The 20676-nt window shown below is 43.7% G+C and overlaps 2 protein-coding genes across 2 annotated transcripts in view; one reads left to right on the forward strand and one right to left on the reverse strand.

Moving 5' to 3' along the window:
- The window catches only part of kifap3a (kinesin-associated protein 3a), a 23736-nt gene extending 13250 nt beyond the window's left edge, over positions 1-10486 (reverse strand). The window contains exons 1-11 of the mRNA XM_078107905.1: positions 10298-10486; positions 9491-9622; positions 9138-9283; positions 8988-9046; positions 8748-8889; positions 6996-7095; positions 6025-6151; positions 5810-5906; positions 5368-5546; positions 3703-3865; positions 414-514 (exon numbers count right to left, since the gene is read on the reverse strand). Coding sequence (XP_077964031.1) covers positions 414-514; positions 3703-3865; positions 5368-5546; positions 5810-5906; positions 6025-6151; positions 6996-7095; positions 8748-8889; positions 8988-9046; positions 9138-9283; positions 9491-9622; positions 10298-10338 — 1287 coding nt within the window. The 5' untranslated portion in view covers positions 10339-10486. The remainder of the gene's footprint in view (positions 1-413; positions 515-3702; positions 3866-5367; positions 5547-5809; positions 5907-6024; positions 6152-6995; positions 7096-8747; positions 8890-8987; positions 9047-9137; positions 9284-9490; positions 9623-10297) is intronic.
- ntmt2 (N-terminal Xaa-Pro-Lys N-methyltransferase) lies at positions 10383-20572 on the forward strand. The gene is made up of 5 exons (XM_040183589.2): positions 10383-10543; positions 12708-13167; positions 15905-16077; positions 17993-18245; positions 18629-20572. Exons 2-5 carry the CDS (start codon positions 12969-12971, stop codon positions 18883-18885), a joined length of 882 nt encoding a protein of 293 aa, XP_040039523.1. The 5' UTR covers positions 10383-10543; positions 12708-12968; the 3' UTR covers positions 18886-20572.
- Positions 20573-20676: the final 104 nt, after the last annotated feature.

Raw genomic sequence — 20676 nt, forward strand, 5'->3', positions numbered from 1 at the left:
CTAATCGCCGATGATGAGAGGAGCGACTGACCGGGTCAACTCAATCAGGAGGGAGTGCAACTCAACAAAAATGTTCTGATCGAAAGTTGGAAGAAACGAGCCTGAGGGCATTGGGAAAGTAGGCGGTAAACTCCGTGTTCAGTTTTACTGTGCCAGTTTAGCAATGCTAATTAGGAGTCGAATATGCGGGGGAAGATTTAGGAAAAGGATGAAATGGCAAGAGATGGAAAGAAGGAAAAACAGAGGTGTCGTCACAGTGAGACCAAAGACCCGGGGGGGTTTATGGTTCCAGAAGTGGTGCGCGTCCCTTCCTCTCCCTCCGATTCCCAGGCATTAAACTCCCGGGTGCCGTGAGCCGCTGATGCCAATGTGTCCGCCTGCGTCTGGCGGTATCGTACATTAGCCAGTCTTACCTGCGGTATGCAGTCTGTGTCGGCAAACATGGACTTGAATCTGTCGTCCATGCTGATGTGGTACAGAATGCACATGCTGAGCTGTCTCTGGGCCTCGTCAGCTGCAACATAAACAGGAGGAGGAGGGAAGTCAATGGATGAATGACTGGTTGTGCCGTAACGCTCCGCGGGATGCCAACGACCACATCTAGGTGAGTGGTGTGTTTTTCAAAAGTATTAATGAGCTGAATGGCCTTTTTAACAGCGATTCCTGTTGGAGGTCAAATGGCATTTCGGTGCATCAGTCAACTGCAGTTTCTCAGTTTGTGGCGTCTCACCAGAGGAGAAGACTATTAAAAGATTAAATGTGGAACCGCCGAGGGATCTTTGAGCTTTCCATGCTGCATAAATGGACAAAAGAAAATGTTTATATTCTCTTATTTACGAAATTTGTGCTGCTTTTTGGTATATCCAGAGCAATGGAAGTGAATTAAGTTAAGTTAATACGTCTGACCAACTAATTCCATGTGCAGACAAACAGTGAATGTATTTTCTCATAAGGGTTACATCTTCTGCCTGTGCGCTATTGAGCTATTAAAGCAGTTCAAACTGTTGTTAATGCATCCATGTGTCACACTGTTCATACTTTACCACAAACACACACAAAAAGGGGTATGTATACACCATAGTTCATTTTGGTTTAATCCACCATACAGTCTCCTTCTACACCAAATGTGGATTAAGCCGTTCTTCCTTTTTTAGTCATTTTCTTTTTAATTAAATAATATAAATGTGAACTATTTCAAAAGATGACATCTTCAGTAGGAACCAATGGGCTTTGAGATAAGGGTCGCAGAGGAAGTCGTGACTGTCATGCTTCTGGTTTGGCTCTGCGCAATAAGAAACTATCCCTCCAGAGACAGTGACCCAGTTACCAGTAGGGATACTCCACAGATTGCAAACAGTTTACATCTTGCATGGATAGATACTGCCAGAAATGAACAAAGTGAATGTTTATTCTTTGTAATTTGGGTGAACTGACCCTTTAGTATGTGTCATATAAAATGAGCACATTCCCCGTCACTACACTTTTGTGAGCTTATCAAAGCTTGGGAGCAGCATGGAGGAGATAAAGACAGAATGGATTGAGTGTTAGACTGTCAGTGAGCCCAGGACCTTCATGAGTTTGACCTTTGACCAGAGGTTGGGGGCTGGAGGCCTGGAGGAGGAGCCAGCCAGGGGGGATTAATAGAGTTCAGACCAGAGTTTGACCCGGGAACTTTTCATGAAGAGAAGTGTTAAGAGCGAGGCTCTTTACTGGACCAGAACTACCAACAGACCTCCTGTAATGCCCACCGGCCTCCAAATCCCCAACCAGGTCCAGTTAAAACCGGTCCCAGCCGTGTGTTGGGTCACTGGGAGCCTTATCGCTGAGTATAAGATCCAGATGTGCTCGGTGAAGCCCTGGAATCACAGGAGGGAGAGACGGCTTCTAACTTTAATTGGGAAAACAGGAGGAAGCATCAATTTTACTGCATTTAATAAGTTAAAGCTACGCCGCTCGCTGCTCTGGACCTTCCAGCGCAGCCGGCGATTGGCCCGAACATGTGCTTCTCATTAGCGAACCTTTACCTCAACCAAAACCCTGAAATGCACATGAAAACAACAAAGCATGCACGCACACTCGCACGGAATAAGCGCTTGCAAACCGTGCAGAATTTCTCACTTTACTGGTAGGAACATGGAGGATCCTTTTATAGGGGACGAGAGGGATCCCATTAAATGTTCAAAACACTGGTTGACAGAGGAGAAGAAAAAAGAAAGGTGAGGGGGAGCTGTTAAGAATTAACTACGACTGTTCAGGGGCAGTTAGTGGGCAAGCTAAACTCCAATTACACCCCAGCCTGATTTAAAACCGCCCGACCTTCATAAAAATTACCCGCGCACGCATTAAGAGGCGTCTGGGCTTGCCTTGCCGACAGCAACGCGTCGCTGTTATTGTATTTTCTGGATAAATAAGCAAGCCGGGGTGGGTCTTCAGAGACATCAAGCACCACTTAACAGGGTGAAATGCTCTTAAAGAGGCCCCCACTCCCCCACTCAAGTCTCATAGCTTGTTTTTGCAATGTCATGACAGTCAAAATGCTCCTGGGGTGAGAAGATGTTTGGTAATTCACGGTTTCAGGGATGAGAGAGAATGATCTATTTCTGTTTTGTTGTGGTATTTAGGAGATACAGGTGCAGACTGGGCTTTTGGTCCGTGCGCACGTGTCACTGTGTCATGACTGTTGGGCTCTAAGACCCTCATATATTTGGTCGTCCACTTCACCGAGTGGATCTGTGCTGAAGTCTAAATTGACTCGGGCAGATGACGAGATAGACATTGCGCTGGCCTTCTCATGGGTGAAAGATGTTGTTATCATAGATTTCTTGTGCTGCTGTCAAAGAGGAATCTTCTACTTCCTGTTGGTTTCAGGTGGCGGTTGGATGCATCGGGTGGCCGGTGATGATGACAAGTGGAGGCTCCCCCCTCCCTCCCACTTTCATCTCATCATCAGGGGTCATGACCCCGGTCGAGGTCTGGATAGAGAGAGCGGAGGCTGGCCGACCCGAATCCTCGCTGTCGTCTCTCTTTAGAGATAAGACCTCGAGAGTCCTCATGCAGAGTGCGTCAAGCGGAAAGAGGACAGTCGGCAGTGAAAGCAGATGATTGATGACACATCGGCTCACATGCGCTCTGCATTAGACACATGCGCAAACATACAAATACGGGAAAACTCAACAGTGTCAAAACAGTGAGCAGGCGCAATATTTCAGTGTTAACTCGTATTACGTGTGCGCCTCGCTTCCTGTATGAACAGCCCCCGCCCCCCCCCCCCCCCCCCCCCCTCCCCAAAAAAACGCCCTCTTTAAATCTCTGAAGACCTCCCCACCTCTCCGGCCTGCTCCTGCAAAAACAACATTTGTGCAGAGGCTCTGGCATGTTATTCTAACAAATATATTATATTAATTATGCACCGTTACCCGAGCCTCCCCCGGAGAGGCTTCAAACGGGCCCTTCAGAGATGCTTCAGACCGTGTCCCACATGACCTCGCAGATGAGACGACGCGCGCTCGGCGGCGTTCAGGAAGTCAGCGTTGTAATGGTCACCAGAGGCGCTCTCGAGGCCTGGGCGACGCGTACAAGCTGCAACTGCACGTTCGCCTGTCATAACAAGGCACCTCCGGCGGCTCGGGATGGATGAGCGTTTTCCGGTGCAAACACATCCACGGGAACAAACACAATCAGTACCCTTGTCGGATGGATTACCGAGCAGTGAGGAGACTTTGGGAAGGAGTCCTGTCTGGACCATCTGGCTGCGCAGCGTCGTGTCGAAGGAGAGGTTGAGCAGCAGGCGTAGGTTGGTGCTCAGGAGCTCCTGGTGATGGCAGGGAACCAGCCGAGCCAGCTTCTCCACGGCCAAAGTTTCAGCCTGTGGATGGACGAGTGGACTTTTGTAACATAACATAACATTTAGAATGAGTATAATTGAATTCTGGGGTTGCATTGGTTCTCCCATCACTTGGCTGTATGTACAACACGGGAGTCATGTGATTCACAGAAAATTTGACCACTTATTTCATTTATCCATTTTTAAGATAAAAAATACCAAGATGATGTCATAGAAAGGGATACTTTTTTCAGAAGGTAAAATACAATAATCAAGAATTGATAGTTTTTTTCTGGAATATGCAGCCCTAAAAAAAAAGACATGAAAAGAAAGACACTTGAATCAGAAAAACACTATTTGTTTCACTATAATAACAATGGACAACTCTGAATTATCTCTGATATGATTCTAAACATCCGCTTTGAACACTGAAATGTCCATGTTTTAAATCCTGGTGTCCAGCTGGGCGAAGGTTCACATGACCTACAGGCAGGTGGAGGTGTTGAGCCGATGCCCCTGAACACAACCTCATGCCTGCCCACTCTTCGGGGGATCGCTGATGTGTGAAAATGTGACCGGCGTGGTCGCGTTTGGACTGCGCGCCGCCACTGTGAGTGTCAGACGGACACAGCGGCGCTCGTCATGCTCGTCTGTCTCCCCTCTCCTGTGGTCTCCCCACAGCCAGATATCACGGGGACTCAACCTGCTCTCATTTAAAAAAAAAAAAAAAAAAAAAAGCACTCACTGCTACTGTGTGCGAAACCAGCTCCAGTCGCACCGTCACAAACCAGACCACGAGCAGCATAATCAACTGCAGCCCATGTCAATTACCACTGACATTCCCCTTTCATTAGTGACAGGCTAAGCGTATCAGGCGGCGTTGAAGTCTTATCTGGTTTGGAGAAAGATGTGTTTGCTCAGTAAATAAAACTTGATGACACACAGCATCATTAAGTGATGAATGTTTTTCTTCTCAATTAAACATCTGTGCGTTTAAATAGAATCCCTTTCCCAATCGTGTAAAAAAACTGATATTCTTAACCACTATTTCCCTGCTGGCCACATGCTTTGATGGGTCCAGAGCGCCCGAAGGCTTCTTTAATCTGAATCAAAGATACACTGAGGGGGAAACAAAGAGATAAGACCAGTTCCTAACAGGGTCTGGCTTTGATAAAGAACCACAGACTGAGTGAGATTGGAACCAGGTGGGGTCAGATTAGAGGAAAAGTCCACGCCCGTACGAGCGCCGTGGGACACGTGGCCAAAAGCGGACCTTCTGAGCATTTATTGAATTGAAATTTGATAAGCGTGCTTTCTACAGCGGAAAATCCATTTGTCAACATGGCTTTGGGAGTGTTGTACAGAACAAATGAAGACTAATGGTTTCCTCTACATTTCACTAATGGAGTTTAAATATCCCGAAACAACCCTTGTTAAAGAGCTCATTCATTAGAGATCTCATTTTAGAGATTGGCAATGCTAGTCTGAAACATCTCAAAACAACACAGAAACCACGCATTTCAAGCGATGAATAGTTTAGTCACCATGTCATTCTTGTTCTCCAGGAAGATGGAGAGCTTCTTGAGGAAGGAGACCACCACCAGCAGCAACTCCTCGTCTTCCCGGTCCAGGATCTTCACCAGCGTGTGGACAATGTTTTTGTTCCTCATCTTCAGCTCTGTGCGGGTGTCTTCAGCCAGGTTCAGCAGCAGAGACAGAGCAACTGGGGGGAGGGGGGGGGGGGCAAAGGCGCCAGATATCACACAAATCTGTCGCTTATATTATTGTTAACGACCAAATGATAAAGACGAAGAACATTTGGGCTGCACTGGGGGTCTGAGAGGAAAAACAAAACTGACCTAGAAACGCAGTGGGCAGTCTGGAGGCACGGCAAATTCAATTATCTGCCCACTGACCCTAAATACACCAAATATCTACAAGAGGTCAGATAAGTTTCATCATGGGGTAGAAGGTTTCCACTGTTACCTCGGAGAAGCTGCTCCTGCTTGGTCAGAAGGCTCTGGTACTTTCTGAACGACTTCTCATGTTCCTTCTTCAGATTTGGGTTATCAGGAAATTCTTCATGTGAGATCAGTCAAGGAAATCAGATGTACACAGCAAACATTTAACTGTACCAGGATAATCAAGCTACTACAATTATTGGGTTACGTACACAAAGTATTTCTCCGTTGCGTGAGGATATAGGCCTTCTTCTTATCTTGTAGTTCGTCCTGCCACAGGTCGTACCTCTTCAGCTCGTGCTCGATGATATTCATACAAAGGGCCCCGATCTTGAAATTTGAGACCAAGCCATGGAACTGGGAGAAACTGGATGAGAAAACGAAGAGGTAATGAGAGCGAGAAAGAAAAAGACTTCCATTTATCTAAAAGTGTATTTTCAAAAAAGGGGAATTGGGGATTCCAGCTGGGAGCTGTCATTGAAATGACCCCATCCGTCACCCCTGAAAGTAGTTTACAAAGTAAACTGTCAAACTCAAAACACATTCAGTCAAACAGTGTGTCCTGGTCCGACTTACAACCGGTCCAACTTGAACCCTTTCACAATCCAAACAATATAACACGGAGATGGACGCGAGCCAAGAGCGACGATCGGTTTTCAGACATACGCGTCCTCTCGCTGCCCAAATCAGCTCTGACAGACGTTTATGTATTATTCTAGCGAGGGCTAATTTTAGGGTTCCCTAACCCCCAGTTGGAGAGTGAGACTTCAGTACTAGGTACGCTGCCAGAGGTGGATGACTACTGTAAGTAAAGGAGAGAACAGGGTAAAGGGAAGAGCGCACAGTCGCTTCAAATGCAAAAAGACCATCATGAAATATTTATAACAAGGTATTTGGTCCAAAAAAAAAATCATATTTCTATATTTCAGATCGCCCGGGTGTAGTGAATCCCAACAATTACAAAAGCTCTGAATGTAGTCCACAAAAAGGATGGACTAGACTGGACGTCTGCGTTCCAGTACACGTGCGAGTTGGTCATTGCAGGAATGGCCACATGACCAAATTTACACCGTGCAACAGCCCCATGCAGCCACTCTATACTTGAAATATTTTTTTAAAGTAGCGAGGGTTTTCCAAAAGGTTTTAAGACCATATGTGAATAGAACTTTGGAGCGAAAGGACGTCCTGATGTGTTTGAAGTGCAGGTTTACCTGGAGAAGCAGAAGAAGACAGAGATGATGGTTGTTGCCAGGTCCACGCTCTGCTTCCAGTCCTCCCTCAAAACTCTGGCCAGGGCTCCGAAGGCCGCGTCTGCAGACACACAAACACGTGTCAATAAAGACACACATACTGAACACGCACACAAAAGGTGCTCATGAAAAAAGTCAAACAAAAAAAAGAAAAGCCAAGTCAAAGAAGGACCACATATGTCAGAAGAAAGACGAACGGGTGGAATTCAATCAGTCAGACTGAACGGTGCAGCTGGAGGTTGATTTAAAGAAGCGTGGGGGAATGCGATGAGGTCGGCGGCTCCTGGGGGTTTTGTGCTGTGGGGGAATCTCATTGCAGGGACGTGTGTCCCCGGGTTCGTCTCCTCTTTCCACGTCGACCCCAGGCCTCTCGGTTCACACGAACACTCGGCTCTTATCAACATCCGACCGGCTGATGCGGGCCGGCAGACGGAGTGAGCCGCCGACGCATTGTGACGGATACAAATGGAGCCGTGCCATCTCACCGCGACTGCAGAGGATGATGGCTCCGTGCTGTTTCCCAAGAAACTGCAGTTGTCACGGGGGGGGGGGGGGGGAGCAGAACTGAAGGCAAGCTTTGTTTTCTTTGAAAGGGGGAGCGGAGAGGACGAGCTGATGAAAGCCAACGGATTCTGCACTCAAGCGATGTTCATTTTTTGTCAAACACTGCTCTTTCATCCAACTTCGTCTTTTTGCTTAAGAATTTGGAATGTGAGTGAGTTTTGCACTTTTGAACTGTAGCGTCTTTCCAGAAAATAAATAGACTGAATAATTAAGAATAAAAATTCCTCCTTGACCTTGATCCTGGTTTTCCTCTGCACATGTTTTGCTCTGTAGTGCCATATTATGACAGGGTGCAACATCTCCCCGCCGCAAACGACCACAAGAGGAAACTCCATCTGCAAATCCCCAAAAACCTCAAAAGTAGGCGATAGTTTTAGGGATCAAGTTGTACATAACCATCAGGTAACTAGCTAATTCCTTTAATAGCTGGTTAGGGCTGAAAGCTGTCTACCGCTACAGTTTGTAAATGGACAAATATGCACTGGCTAACATGTTGCTGTTGCAGATGATTAGATATGTATAACATGGACCCTTTATGGACCTTTGTGGTCCCCTGGATGTGGAAACTATAAACTGTGCTTAGCTATTCCTTCATTCATTAGTAACTGAAACGTGAATGAATCTATTGATTTAAGCTATAGTCACGTTATCACGAGAAATGTCTTATTTATTTAGCACCCCAATGGATAACAGTGTCAATTCGATAGATTTGGTATCGGGACTGAAATAAGTTTCTTCGCTGCCTGATGTTTAGCCGGAAAGTCCACAGCTAGCAGCAATTTGATTTGCACGTTGAAATAATTGATCAGTGATATGAAGCTTACGAGATTTGTAATGCAAACTTTTGTTTGTCCACAATTTTTGACTGACCAACTGAGCAACCTGTCAGAACAGAGAGATTTGATTGGTACCAAGCTGGTGGAGCCATTTCCTTCGGAGGAGATAACTCAAAAAATCTTTTGCACATATGCTGTTAATCAAAACAAATATGGAGAATCAACATATTGATGCTGGTATTGAGCATGTTATTAAAATTTCTACCGAGGTTCTGTATTTCTGGACGACGAGAAAGAGAATGGAGACGAGAGAACAACAGATAATTGTTTTGTTCACCAGTAAAGTAAATCTGCCTTTCACAGGGCAGGGTACCTTTCTGCGTGAGCTCCTCCAGGTTGTCCGGGTTGCGAGCCAGTTGGAAGATGAGCGTGGCTCCTCTGATCTTCTCCTGGATGTCCTCATACAGAAGGTCCACATACTCATCGATGCTGTTGATGTTTGCCACTTCGTCCAGCTGAAGGGAAATTAAGGAGTTCAGTTGGGACTCTGAAATGTGCTCACACACTCACACACACACACACAGTACTGTGTACCATACAGCTCAGTTCCTACCTCCACTCCTGTGTAAGGTGTGAAGTCTCGAGATGAGATGCATTTCTTCTCCTGGATGTCTGTGAAAGGCAATATTCAGCATCACAAACAGGCCTCTTGTGACTTTTACTCTGACCCTATGAACACAGCCGTAGTCATGATGAAAATTACCATTTGATTGTTTGCGGTTTTGCAAATAGAAGAGCAGCTGCTCCACCTCGTGGAGTTTGGACGACTGAATGAGCCGACATTCCTCCACCACCTTCCGGGCCAAAGAGGACGTGTCTGTGTGGGCGTTCAGGCTTTTCAGGCGAATACTGAAGGACAAACACATCGGCATGTATAATTACAGCTTTTGAGCGAAACACTTGGTTTCCAGATGCAAGGTATAAAATGTAATCAGGACACAGCAACAGATGATATTGTTGGAGTAAATATAATTTTTGATTGTGTAATTATAATCCTACAAAAAAACAACTCATTGCAATTGAACGTTGCATTTGCTGACTTGTTTTCTTTCTCACATTTTCTGACACTCTTTGCGTTCTCCGATCATAGGGTTCCCCAGCTCTCCCAACACAGTTGCCTCTACCTCATACTGGACCACAAGGGCTCTCTCAGTGGGGTGGACCTCTAGAGTGCATCCCTTCACTCTCCTGTGGGTCATGCAGAGACAAAGTAAGCATTGACCAAAGAGGAAACAGGAAAAACAATCGTCAGTGAACAGCACAAAAGTTGAATAGTAAGATCTTCTTAATGTTCAGTGTGGATTTATTCACTTTTGCCTAAAAGGGGCAAAGTGCTTTAGAATCAGCCGCAATTCATATGGATTCAATTATATAAATTATGAAATGTAACAACGCTGATTGAGTAAACAAAAACTAAAAATATCATAACCATAATCATTACTTTTGTTAAGATGATTTGTATAGCAGCAGCACATGTGTTTACGGGATTAAATGGCCAGTGTAGGAGAGTTTAAGCTCAATGAGAATGTATGAATGTAGTTGTGTTTTATTTTTTTATTGTGTTTGAGTCAAGATTTACAGGTGTACCAGATGAGAACCATAAGACTATATTAACAACAGGTCTAAAGAAAACGTTTTGTGCAAGGAAAATCGAATGATGTGCGAATTTATTTTCGTATTCCAGGCCTTTTTGTGTAACACCTGTGAACCTGGGGATACGTGTTTTGTCATTTGTTCAAGCGTCGGGCATTTCCATTACAGTCACACCCAAGACAGACAGTTAGCTTATATTATGCTAGCTAGCTACTTTACCTTTTCAGTACCAACACAAAAACAAATATGAACGAACATGTTCGCTGTTACCTTTTCAGATACCGCGGATCGCCCGCTTGCAAACTGTCCATTTTACATTCAAAGGGTAGCAAACGGGGCCGGTTGATGCTGACGGAGACAGGGCGGATGTTGTTTATTCTCTATGCAGCTGGTTGCCATGGGCAGCAACTCAGCCAGCTCCCAGAATGCAATGCAGTTAGCGGAAGCGAGGCGCCAGTGCTGCCACCTGCAGTCTCGGAGGACAAGCAGCAGTACAGAGAGGCTGAGCCATGAACGGTGGGTATTAACGTCGACATGTATTCGTCTATTTGTGGGTCCTTTTCTTTTCATACCACTTCTACTGCTAAAGTTAGACATCTCATTTGGAAATATTGTGTGTTTATCAATACTCTGCTGCATTTATCTGACAGCTTCAACATTAGTCAGTTAACAAATGGTTTTGGGTTGGGGTTATACAAAACATATGAGAGGTTTTCAAATATATGTTTTAATTGAATTTTCAATCTTCAATCAGCCATGCCGTTGCAGGGTTAGCACATGTGTGATATTTAACATGAGAGCCTGTTCCATTTAGATGGGGCCCTGCCCTGGTAGGGTGTACGCTGCCTCTCTATGGCACCGATACTCTAAATAGAATGGGGCCCTAATTGACTTCAACGAGCTACACCTGTGTTTAACTTCTATCCCGCTATGATATTTTGTTGCGATTGTGAAAAGGGCCTATTAGCCAATTAACATAAACATAATTAAAACTGGTTTAATAGCTCCAGTTTATTACGTCATCACAACATGTGCCACTTTCCTTTTGACAGTTGCAATGTTTCACAAATCAAATATTTGACTAATGGAAAAAAGAATCAGCAGCTAGATCTGTAATGTGTGTAATCCTTAGTTCATTGTTCAAACTGAGCTCCACCTCAACCCCCAGTAAAATCCTGCTTTTATAATCCTTCTAGAGAAGCCAATTAATTACAAACACTCACAGTTCTACTCTCAGCAATGTTTGCCAATCTTACTTGCATACTTTAGTTAAGTAACATTTTGAATGCAGGGGTCGTCGTGGCACAGGGGTTACAGAAGGTGTGCAGGGAAGCACAAGGTTGTTGATCGAGTCCAGGCTGCCCTATGTTCCATGTTGAAGTGTCCCTGAGCAAGCCACCTAAACCCTAATTGCTCCCTGGGCAAAATGTGAAAAAGCCATGGGTGTAAAGTGTAATGTAAGTCGGCTTGGATAAAAGCGTCTGCTAAATTACCTGTAATGTAATGAATTTTACTGTGTGTTTTGTGTAGTTTTACTTTATTAAATTATTTAAATGGTCATTTTCATTAATTACTACTACTTACTAGGCTTCACATTAACCACAGCTAGTGGTTTTTAATACACTTTATATTTAAATGAAGTCTAAATGAAGAATAAGGCAGATCACCACACCAGGTTCAAGAGTAATAGCATTTGATTATATTAAAAGCTTATTGCAACTTAACTTACTTGTTTTAATAAAAAATACTTTTTATATCTGTGTGTATCTGTATATGTGTATAGTTTATTGAAGTTATAAGTCAGGATGTAAACAAATGGCAAGAAGATATAATCAACACTGTAAAATAGTAAATCTCCCTGAAATCATTTGCTTGTCTCAGCACCAGCAGCTGATGTCACAGCACTAAATTTAGTCTGTGAGTAGTAACGGACAAGATGACTGACTGCACTCAAGAAATAATGCCACAACAAATTATGCTTTTAAATCCCAAATTTTCTTAATCACCTTTTACTTTTTTAAATTATTATTATACCAACTGTTAACCCTATTTAAAAACATGTACTGGTGTTAATTTGGCTGAGGGTGCTTAGGGAACATAACGTGTAGGACCTGGACTTGTCCCGGGATTTGTTGGATTTGAGACTTTTTCCCACCTCACCATCATTTTGAAGTCGGTCAGTTAGGCTACTTATCACACTATCAATTTTTGCTTGGCTCAGAGACTGAAATAACTGATTTATCTGACAAGTTATGAATCTAACTTGTCCGATAAATCAGTTATTTCAGTGTTTCTTTAGTGGACAAGATATTAACCATGAACTTTATCCAAGTGAGTCATTGAAAATGTCTTTGTTACACACTGTGATTAAGCGGCATTATTGTTTTTGAGGACACAGATGCTTCTATTTCTATATGATAAATATACAAGGGGGTAAAATAACACGGAGCTTTGGTCTGTGCGCTGAGAGACTGAGATGACTCGTGTGGTATTGTACTCCTGGTTCTCTGGTCAGTGGAGCTGTTCCAATACAAAACTAAAGTCATGTATACAAACATGAGAAGACGTTGCTAATTTTAGGACCACATGATAGGGCAGCAAGGCCTTGAGGTCAGACGTATGAACGCGTGCGCTGCTCAAAGTGCATAGGCTGAAATTCAGACGCCTCTGTGTCTTCCAGGGGCCGGCCCTCCCCTCCGCCTTCCTCACGCCTCTAAAGTCAGTGTCCCTAGCAGATGACATGTAATTCTGGGGCCGTGAGCGCTGCCCCCTGAACAAGATCTCTGCCGACCAGTTGAACGATGGCGGAGACATGTTGAACGCTCAGCCAAACAGATATAGCAGCAGCTGGAGAGACAGCAGCGTTTCTCTTCCCTACCGCCGCTCAGTCAAACTCCTTCTGGAAAATCCCACCGCTCTGTGAGGTGCACATAGAGCCAAAATGGAGATTTCCCTTGAAGATGCGACGGGCAGCTCACTGCCCAACTTAGAGTACCAGGCGGCGCACCAAGCGTTCAAGGATCGCTGGAAGGAGACGGATGAAACCATGTGTCGCCACAGCATGTCCTTCCATCTGCACCACGCGGTGAGGAGCGAGTTCTTTGCCAGCTACCTGTACCTGCTGGAGAAAACTCCCGTAGGTAAGGACAAGGACCACACAAAGACCCAACCACACGCAGTTCACAGGTCAAGATTTACAACCTTTACTTGACCCTTGACTCCATTAAGGATTTAGAAACGCTGTTGAAGCACTCTGGAGGCTTTGCATGTTTTGGTTCAGTACAAATCACTTGTTTTTTGTGTTCCCCAAAGTATAGTTTATGCACTAAAGAAAATGTATTCCCAATGGGGTTTTCATTTGTTTCCATTCACGAAAAATAACTTACTTAAAGTTGTATATTCATCACAAGGTAATGCATTTGCCCATTGATCGGGAGACTGTCCTACATTATCAAAACGAGACCGAAAATCAAAGCAGACCTGATCATCACTGTGACTGATTACTTGTCTAAAATGGATTTACATATTTGGAAAGAATTGAAACAATGGCTCCCTGCAGTAATGTTGAGTGTGCCATACAACTAAACAGACAGTCACACACCACACACGCCATGTTCCACCACTTGACTCGCTGTTTCAGTTTCAAAGGCAAAATAATGCAGCCTATAACAAGCTGGACTTAACAGGCGTGCAGCTTTTCAACAGAGCCGTTACAGAGCCGTTATTGGAAAAAACAAAAGCATCCATAGGTGATCCCACATTTTTAAGGGTGTATATCTAACAAGCACTTCTTCCAGGACTAAAGAATTTCTGTAAGCAAGGAAAGCCCCCTGTCACAACAGCAGGCTGCTCTTCGCTGTAGAAAGTGTAATTATCTCTCTGCACGGTGTGCACTTGTCCATTAGATCACTGTTTGCAGAAAGAGGAGACCCTGAGCTGCTGGCCGTGCTGGCTGAAACACCCCTTATTTTCTTACCAAAAACTTGATACAAAGACCATTAATGGCATGGCATGTCAAGCATGAAAGCATTAACTCATGTCAGTCAGTGCTAAACATGACAGTCAGAGGGCAGCAGTCAGATTGTTTACTGACAGCCGCAAGCGTTTAACACCAAACGGACAGAATTAGATATTTGTTTAGTCCTTATTTATGTCTCAATAAGGAAAATGGCAGCAATAGGATCACACTTACAAATAGGTATACTGCATACTGGATGGAAGAGTGTAACTAGTTAAATTTAGACCTAAAATTTTCTTTCATCGGATGTCTCATTCTTCCATCAAAGGTTAACTTCTAATGAGCAGGTCCACTCTGAAGTTGCGAGGTAGAAGAACATAGTAGCAATGGATTGACATCTCCTTGGCAGAAGTGCATGTCATCACCCGGTCTTCCCCCCCTTCTAGCTGTTGCTCCATGTTTCTATAATTACCCTTCATCTGAAAGCCTTCCCAAGAGGGGTCACGTGACAGCTTTAGAAAAATAAAACATGAAACATCTCAAAACCAAGTGGGTACTTGACAGAAAAGTCCTCGCGTCGTCTGTTTTTGCACCTTGTTTGTTGCGTGACCTCCAGGAGCGATCCGGCCCCTTTAATGGCTCCTTGTTTCTGGCGTGAAGGGGAGAGTCCAGCTCGAAATAAATCCCCCTGCTTAATGTTTCACTTTGGTGTCATGAATTCTGCCTCTGGAGGTCTATGACAAGCGGAAGGACATTCTCCCATCATCTCCCACACATCTACGCCAGGAACGTGTCACCTAAGCTTTTGGAAGTGTTGCGTTCATTCTGCAGGATTTATTTCAGCTCAGCAGAGCTGAGGCAGTGAAGGCTTGGGATTAAGTTTCTTAATGTCACAGTATGTCATTGAAATCATATAATACGTGTTGTAGTACAAGACATGATTCAACACGCAGACAGTATTTAACATGATCTGTCGTGGTACTGGATACAGGAGGGTCAGAGCTTCACAGAAACACTTTTAGTTTTGCAAACAAAGCATGTTGGACAATATTGGAAACGAATCAACCAGCTAGTTTTTTTGTATCATGTAACAGCTGAGTAGAGTGTAAGCAGCACGTCCTTATTTATAGTCTTCTGGTAATCAAATCATTCTTCCTTTCCTTTGAGATTGTGACAGTGATCCTCTCCATACACAGCAGTCTAATGGCATGACATATGTCGAACATAATTACTAACTACTTGCCTTACATTCCAAATCTAATCTCTAATACACTTTTTAGATTTAGTAATGGTCTTCCGCTCCAAAACCACCCAGATTGCAGTTGATGCTAATTCATCACAAAACTTGAAAAGCACCCTTATTGTACTATCATATTTTCTGCTGACTAACCTTTACTTAATTTCCTATAATCAAAAGTGATAAATCATTGAGATACATTAGTCCGGGGTTAATTTAAGTCGGTTAGAATACTATGCAATTACACCACCTGTTGCCATCTTGGTTTTGAATATCACCATCTTGGCTTTTTTGCAACCTGTGACACTACAAGCTTAAAGATAAATGAAAAATGAGGTGGTGCGCAGCGAGAAAGAAGTGGGCTTACCAGAACTCTGTAGCCCTCAGCCTCCGAATGCATCAGAATTAACCACTAAACTGTCGGCACCGTCTTATTGTTTGTGCTAGAAATTTGATTCGCTGACCTCAAGTTGTTTGACTTTTCATATTGCTCCAGTGAAGTGCGGGTGTTCTCTCGGACACTGTGACATCACTGCTGGCTGTGGTTTGCGGCACCAGCGTGAAACTTAAAACCTCTCCTAAGAATAACATAACGCCACATCATCAACAAGGTATAACAAGTATTGAGCATCTGTGTGTAAAACTGTTCTCTTAATGTGTCACTATGTCCCCTGTGAAACAGTGAAGCTCTTTCCAGTCACCTGTGAGTACATTAAAGGAGAGAAACAGTTCTACTACAGAGCTCAGCAGTTCTACGAGGACGTCCCAGCTTCGGAGGAAGGCATGCTGGGAGATTTTTTGGAGATAAGCAACGTCGATCTGGAGGGTTCCCGGCAGTTTCTTAAGAGATTTGTGGTGAGTCAGGCGACGCCAACTCGCACTCAGTTTCAGATGAACGACTCAATCCCGTCTGGGACCCGATACGGTAACATTTGAGAATGCATTCATCATTTGCACACTTCTGAGCAGCATATTGATTTACACTGGTACAGCTATCCCTGGATATACATGTCAGAATCTATTTTGGGTTAGGAATTTGTCTTCCTGACAGCATAAAAAGAATTCCACCTTGTTTCATGCTGGAGGAAACTTCAGTGCAGTTTCTAATTGTAGCTCACACTTGATGTCAGCCTCATAAACACACGAACAAGCTGAGTAAACGGCTGATGATCCATTTGCAATATGTTCGGTTTTCACTAGTGCTAATATGTACACAGTACAGCGGGAGGAGCTATTTATTAGGCTTCTGTTGGGATCTATAAACTGCAATGTATTGTACAATTGGTTTTGAAGGAGAGGTTTTGAACTTTGGAGAAATAGGCCTTTTTTCTCTCTTGCTGGCAGTTAGATGATAAGTTGGAGGCTGCCTGCAGGAGACAGTTGAGGAATCTTATCATTCTGACATAACCCCCCAAAAACAATGAAATAAACAAACAGGATCTAATGTGTTAATTACTTATAAATTAGTAAAGTGCTGGTAAGTTGTTTTCATTACTTTTGGGCCAAGGTGAGAACATCATTTTCTAAATTCTTGCACTCGTACTCTCGTATGTTATTCTTACATGTTTGCTTGCTTGCAGATGTCTATCTTTATATTTTCACGTCAATGCATGTCAGAGTGGACTGGAGGGCTGTTTTAGATGTTGGAAGACGTGTTGATTGAGGGGAATGGATTTTTGCCCAGAGACAAGGTTATTTAGAGGATCAGTTTAACAGAAGATCTAATTATAAAGTTAGAGAGAGATTGGATACATTAAAATGAACTACAGACAACTAAATGGTTACTTCACTACCGCTAACTGATTGTTTTCATGAATCAATCAATTAGAAGTCTGTGAACATAAATAAAAGATTATTGATCACAGTAATTCAATTCCAGATTCTAACATTTAAGGATACTGAATTAGAAAAGGTTTGCTTTGTAAATTACAGCATAGAATTAAATGATTACAAATCAAAGATCATCTTAAATGGAACCCTAACCTATAATTATTATCGTTCAGTGTCCAAAATAGGACTTAAAGACCCCCCCCCCCCCCCCCTCACAATCCTTTTATTCTAATTGTCTCGTTCACTGATGGCATTAAGTACAGGATTCCATGATAAAGCCAAGAAAAACAATTGCCAGAAATCCGCAAATCTCAGTTTTCCACCATCTCTTCAACAAGCGTGTGCTCAGATACACACCGCTCTCCCCTGGCTGGGAACAGCTTCTGTTTGAACCGGACATCCCCATTAAAAACAAGTCGGGAAAGGAAAAGATTTAGAAGACATCTACTGAGCTACATACGCTCAGAGCAATGTGGCAGTAATTCACCAAAAATGAGGAAGCGTCCTGCAACAAGCACACAGCTCCTCGGGGCCCCATCTTTCATACAATCACACACTGGGGCCCCACGATAAGGAGGGGTCGCAGTGAGGTCAAAATACCAAATGAAAAAAAAGAAAAAGCAGCATGATTCAAGTGAGGTGACTTTTTGTTCCCGGTGGTAAAGTTCATAGTTCTGTTGCCTTGAGGAATTGAGGTTGGCTTGTTTGGGCTGTCGGTGCTTTTGAGGTACTGACATCTGGCAAATTTACCATGGTTCCCTGACTCATAGATATTATAATAACAGGCTGCAGGGAAGATTACGTTTACGAACTTTTAAATCCAGCTCTTTCGTTTTTATGGTTGCCTCACAAACTTGTACTGACTTTCTCTTAGACACACCTCTAAATAATGTTCCCTGCTGCTACAACTTTGATTCATCAATTTCTTCTGCATCCACAGGGTCCCGGTAAAGCCGGCACGCACTGTGCCCTGGACTGTGGCTGCGGGATCGGCCGCGTGTCCAAAGGCGTCCTCCTTCCTGTGTTTGAGAAGATGGAGCTGGCGGACATGATGGAGCACTTCCTCCTCCACGCACACGAAGAGTACCTTGGCGACGACGCCGACCGCATCGAGACCTACTACTGCTTTAACCTGCAGGAGTTCACACCTCCGAAAGACAAGTACGACGTCATCTGGATGCAGTGGGTGGCATGTGAGTACGAGAGGGTTCTCTTCATTACTTAAACTAGCACATTTTCATCGGCATTGGGTGTGAATTAAATTCCAAGGGACAGCAAGCTTTTTTCCTCTTCTTTTTTTATCTGAGACAAGCATTGTTTTCTAATTTCCTGTCAGGTCTTAATCTTAGGTCAGGTCTTAGTGCCTTCTTCAGTAGCTGTCTTGACCATCAGACTGCAGTGGGTCAATTGATGCATGAAGCAGTGTAGCCTGCCACTGACTCCGTCTGCCTGGGAAAGGTTTTGGTCCGCACCTGTAGGAAAAGATATGGAGACAAATATCCAAGCAGGGACAGGTATCTTTGCTGGAATGAGTTGTTGTCTTTGGCTTGACTCCGTGTCCATCTTTCTCTCTCAGGCCACCTAACAGACAAGGACCTGATGAATTTCTTGATGCGCTGTAAGAAGAGCCTTCGTCCTAACGGCGTGATCATATTAAAGGACAATATGGCGCGGCAGGGCTGCAAGCTGGATCCCATCGACAGCACCATCAGCCGCCACCTGGACATCATGAAGTGCATCATCGGCAAGGCAGGCCTGGAGGTCCTGGCTGTGGAGAAGCAGGAAGGCTTCCCTGATATCATGATGCCTGTCTGGATGATTGCGATGAAATAGAGGTGACACCATTTCTTTTGAGAGATTCAAAGTGAATGATCGAGTTTGAAATAATAAACGGCAACAACAACACAGCAAGAAATCGGGAGATAGATGAAACGGCACAGTGGACGGCCTGATGGCTCCTGGGGACATTTTTTGGAGACCGGAAATGAATTAAAGCTTTTGACCTTTTATAAGCACTCTATACATCCACAAAGCAAGTCTAACCCTTTGCTATCTGGAGCCGTGGGAGAAGCTTCTTCCCGTCCCAATGGATTTGTCATGAAGTACAACATACTTTATCATAAGCAATAATACATCATGTTTATTTAAATAACTGTGTTGCTTCATTTTATAACGTGATGAACATGCAATCGGTATCTGGATATGTTATCTGGATAATGTCTGTTCAGATGCTTTTGAATTTACACTTGGTATTCTTGATCCAGCTCACATTGGGATCGGATCGCAAGCTGCAAGTTAGGCAACAGCGGCTCGACCTGGCAACAAATATGCAAAATGCATTCCAGGTCAAAGGTGCTAGACGGGAGAGTCGAGACAGAGAGCAACAACCTGCAAACTAAAAGAGATTCTAAAGAAATTATGGAGAATCCATTGATTTCTAAAACAGTATTTTTCCAGGTAATCACTACTTCGAATGAAAAAAAGTCACCGCTCAGAGATCAGTCAAAATAAAAGATCTGATGCAAATTGTCGGTAGCGTGCAGTGCTGCGCTGTCTGCGGCTGCTTGAGTGGGCGATGTGTACCTGTAATAATCGGGGCCGGTGGAGAAGCTTACTAGCATTGGAGTTGCCCCCCCACCCCCCCTCCTGTTATGAGACCCCTCGTCTGGCAGATCTTTGCAGACCCTTGAGAGCAATTCTGCTTTGTGGACGCCTTGTTTCTACACTGTGCAGCTTACAAAGCACATTCCCATTATATGATTGAATGAATTATATAATGTGAACTTTACTCTTTATGAATTATAAACTCATAAAAGACTAATGATTTAAGTTGCTTGGAGTTTGAGTCAGTCTTCTGTCAACAGTTAAGTGATGGTGGTCTATGGATTTAATGCTTTTTGGACCACAGACAGCGCTGCTAATACACCCATGGTTTATAGGCTCATAAGGAGCTCATCTGTAGTTTCTTGAATCAAAGCATGAATAGGAGGAGTGGCGACCTTGCAACATGTTGCTCAGATGTCTTGAGAATTCAGCCACAGTTTGTATTTACATTATCTCCCCTCACAACAGCGTCTCATCCAATATTCCTGTTGTGTTGCATGCATGTGTTGTCTTTTGCTGATAACGGAAAGATATCCAGACACCGGTTACATGTTAAAACCAAATCGTCGAGGTCTAAAGTATCAGGTCAACAGTTCCTTGCCGCTTTACATTACAGGAGAAATAACATTCTGTGCACAGGATTGGTCAGGTGTAAGTATTACATTTGTTTTATGTAATTACTTGTTTTATACTTTTGCTTGTTGTAATGTAGATTCGTGGTACCTTTTTTGTATTGATTTTTATTGTCATCCTTTCCGTATAAGGCAGACATGTGGACAAGTTGCTCCCTGTAAATTCCACTCTCTAGCACAACGTCGGGGCATCTGAATGCATCTTACTGTACCCTCCCTTTAAAGCAGCTGAAGACATTTAGCTGCATCGATATTTGAAAAATAAACAGCATATGGATATAGTGCCATTATTTCTAAATGCTCTCTTCATATACAACGGGTGTCCTCCCATGTTCCATAAGGATTAGGATGGTATTAGTGATGGGTAATCACTGCTGCCTATTATAAT

Source organism: Gasterosteus aculeatus, chromosome 8 (assembly GCF_964276395.1).
Source record: "Gasterosteus aculeatus chromosome 8, fGasAcu3.hap1.1, whole genome shotgun sequence".
Taxonomy (NCBI): domain Eukaryota; kingdom Metazoa; phylum Chordata; class Actinopteri; order Perciformes; family Gasterosteidae; genus Gasterosteus; species Gasterosteus aculeatus.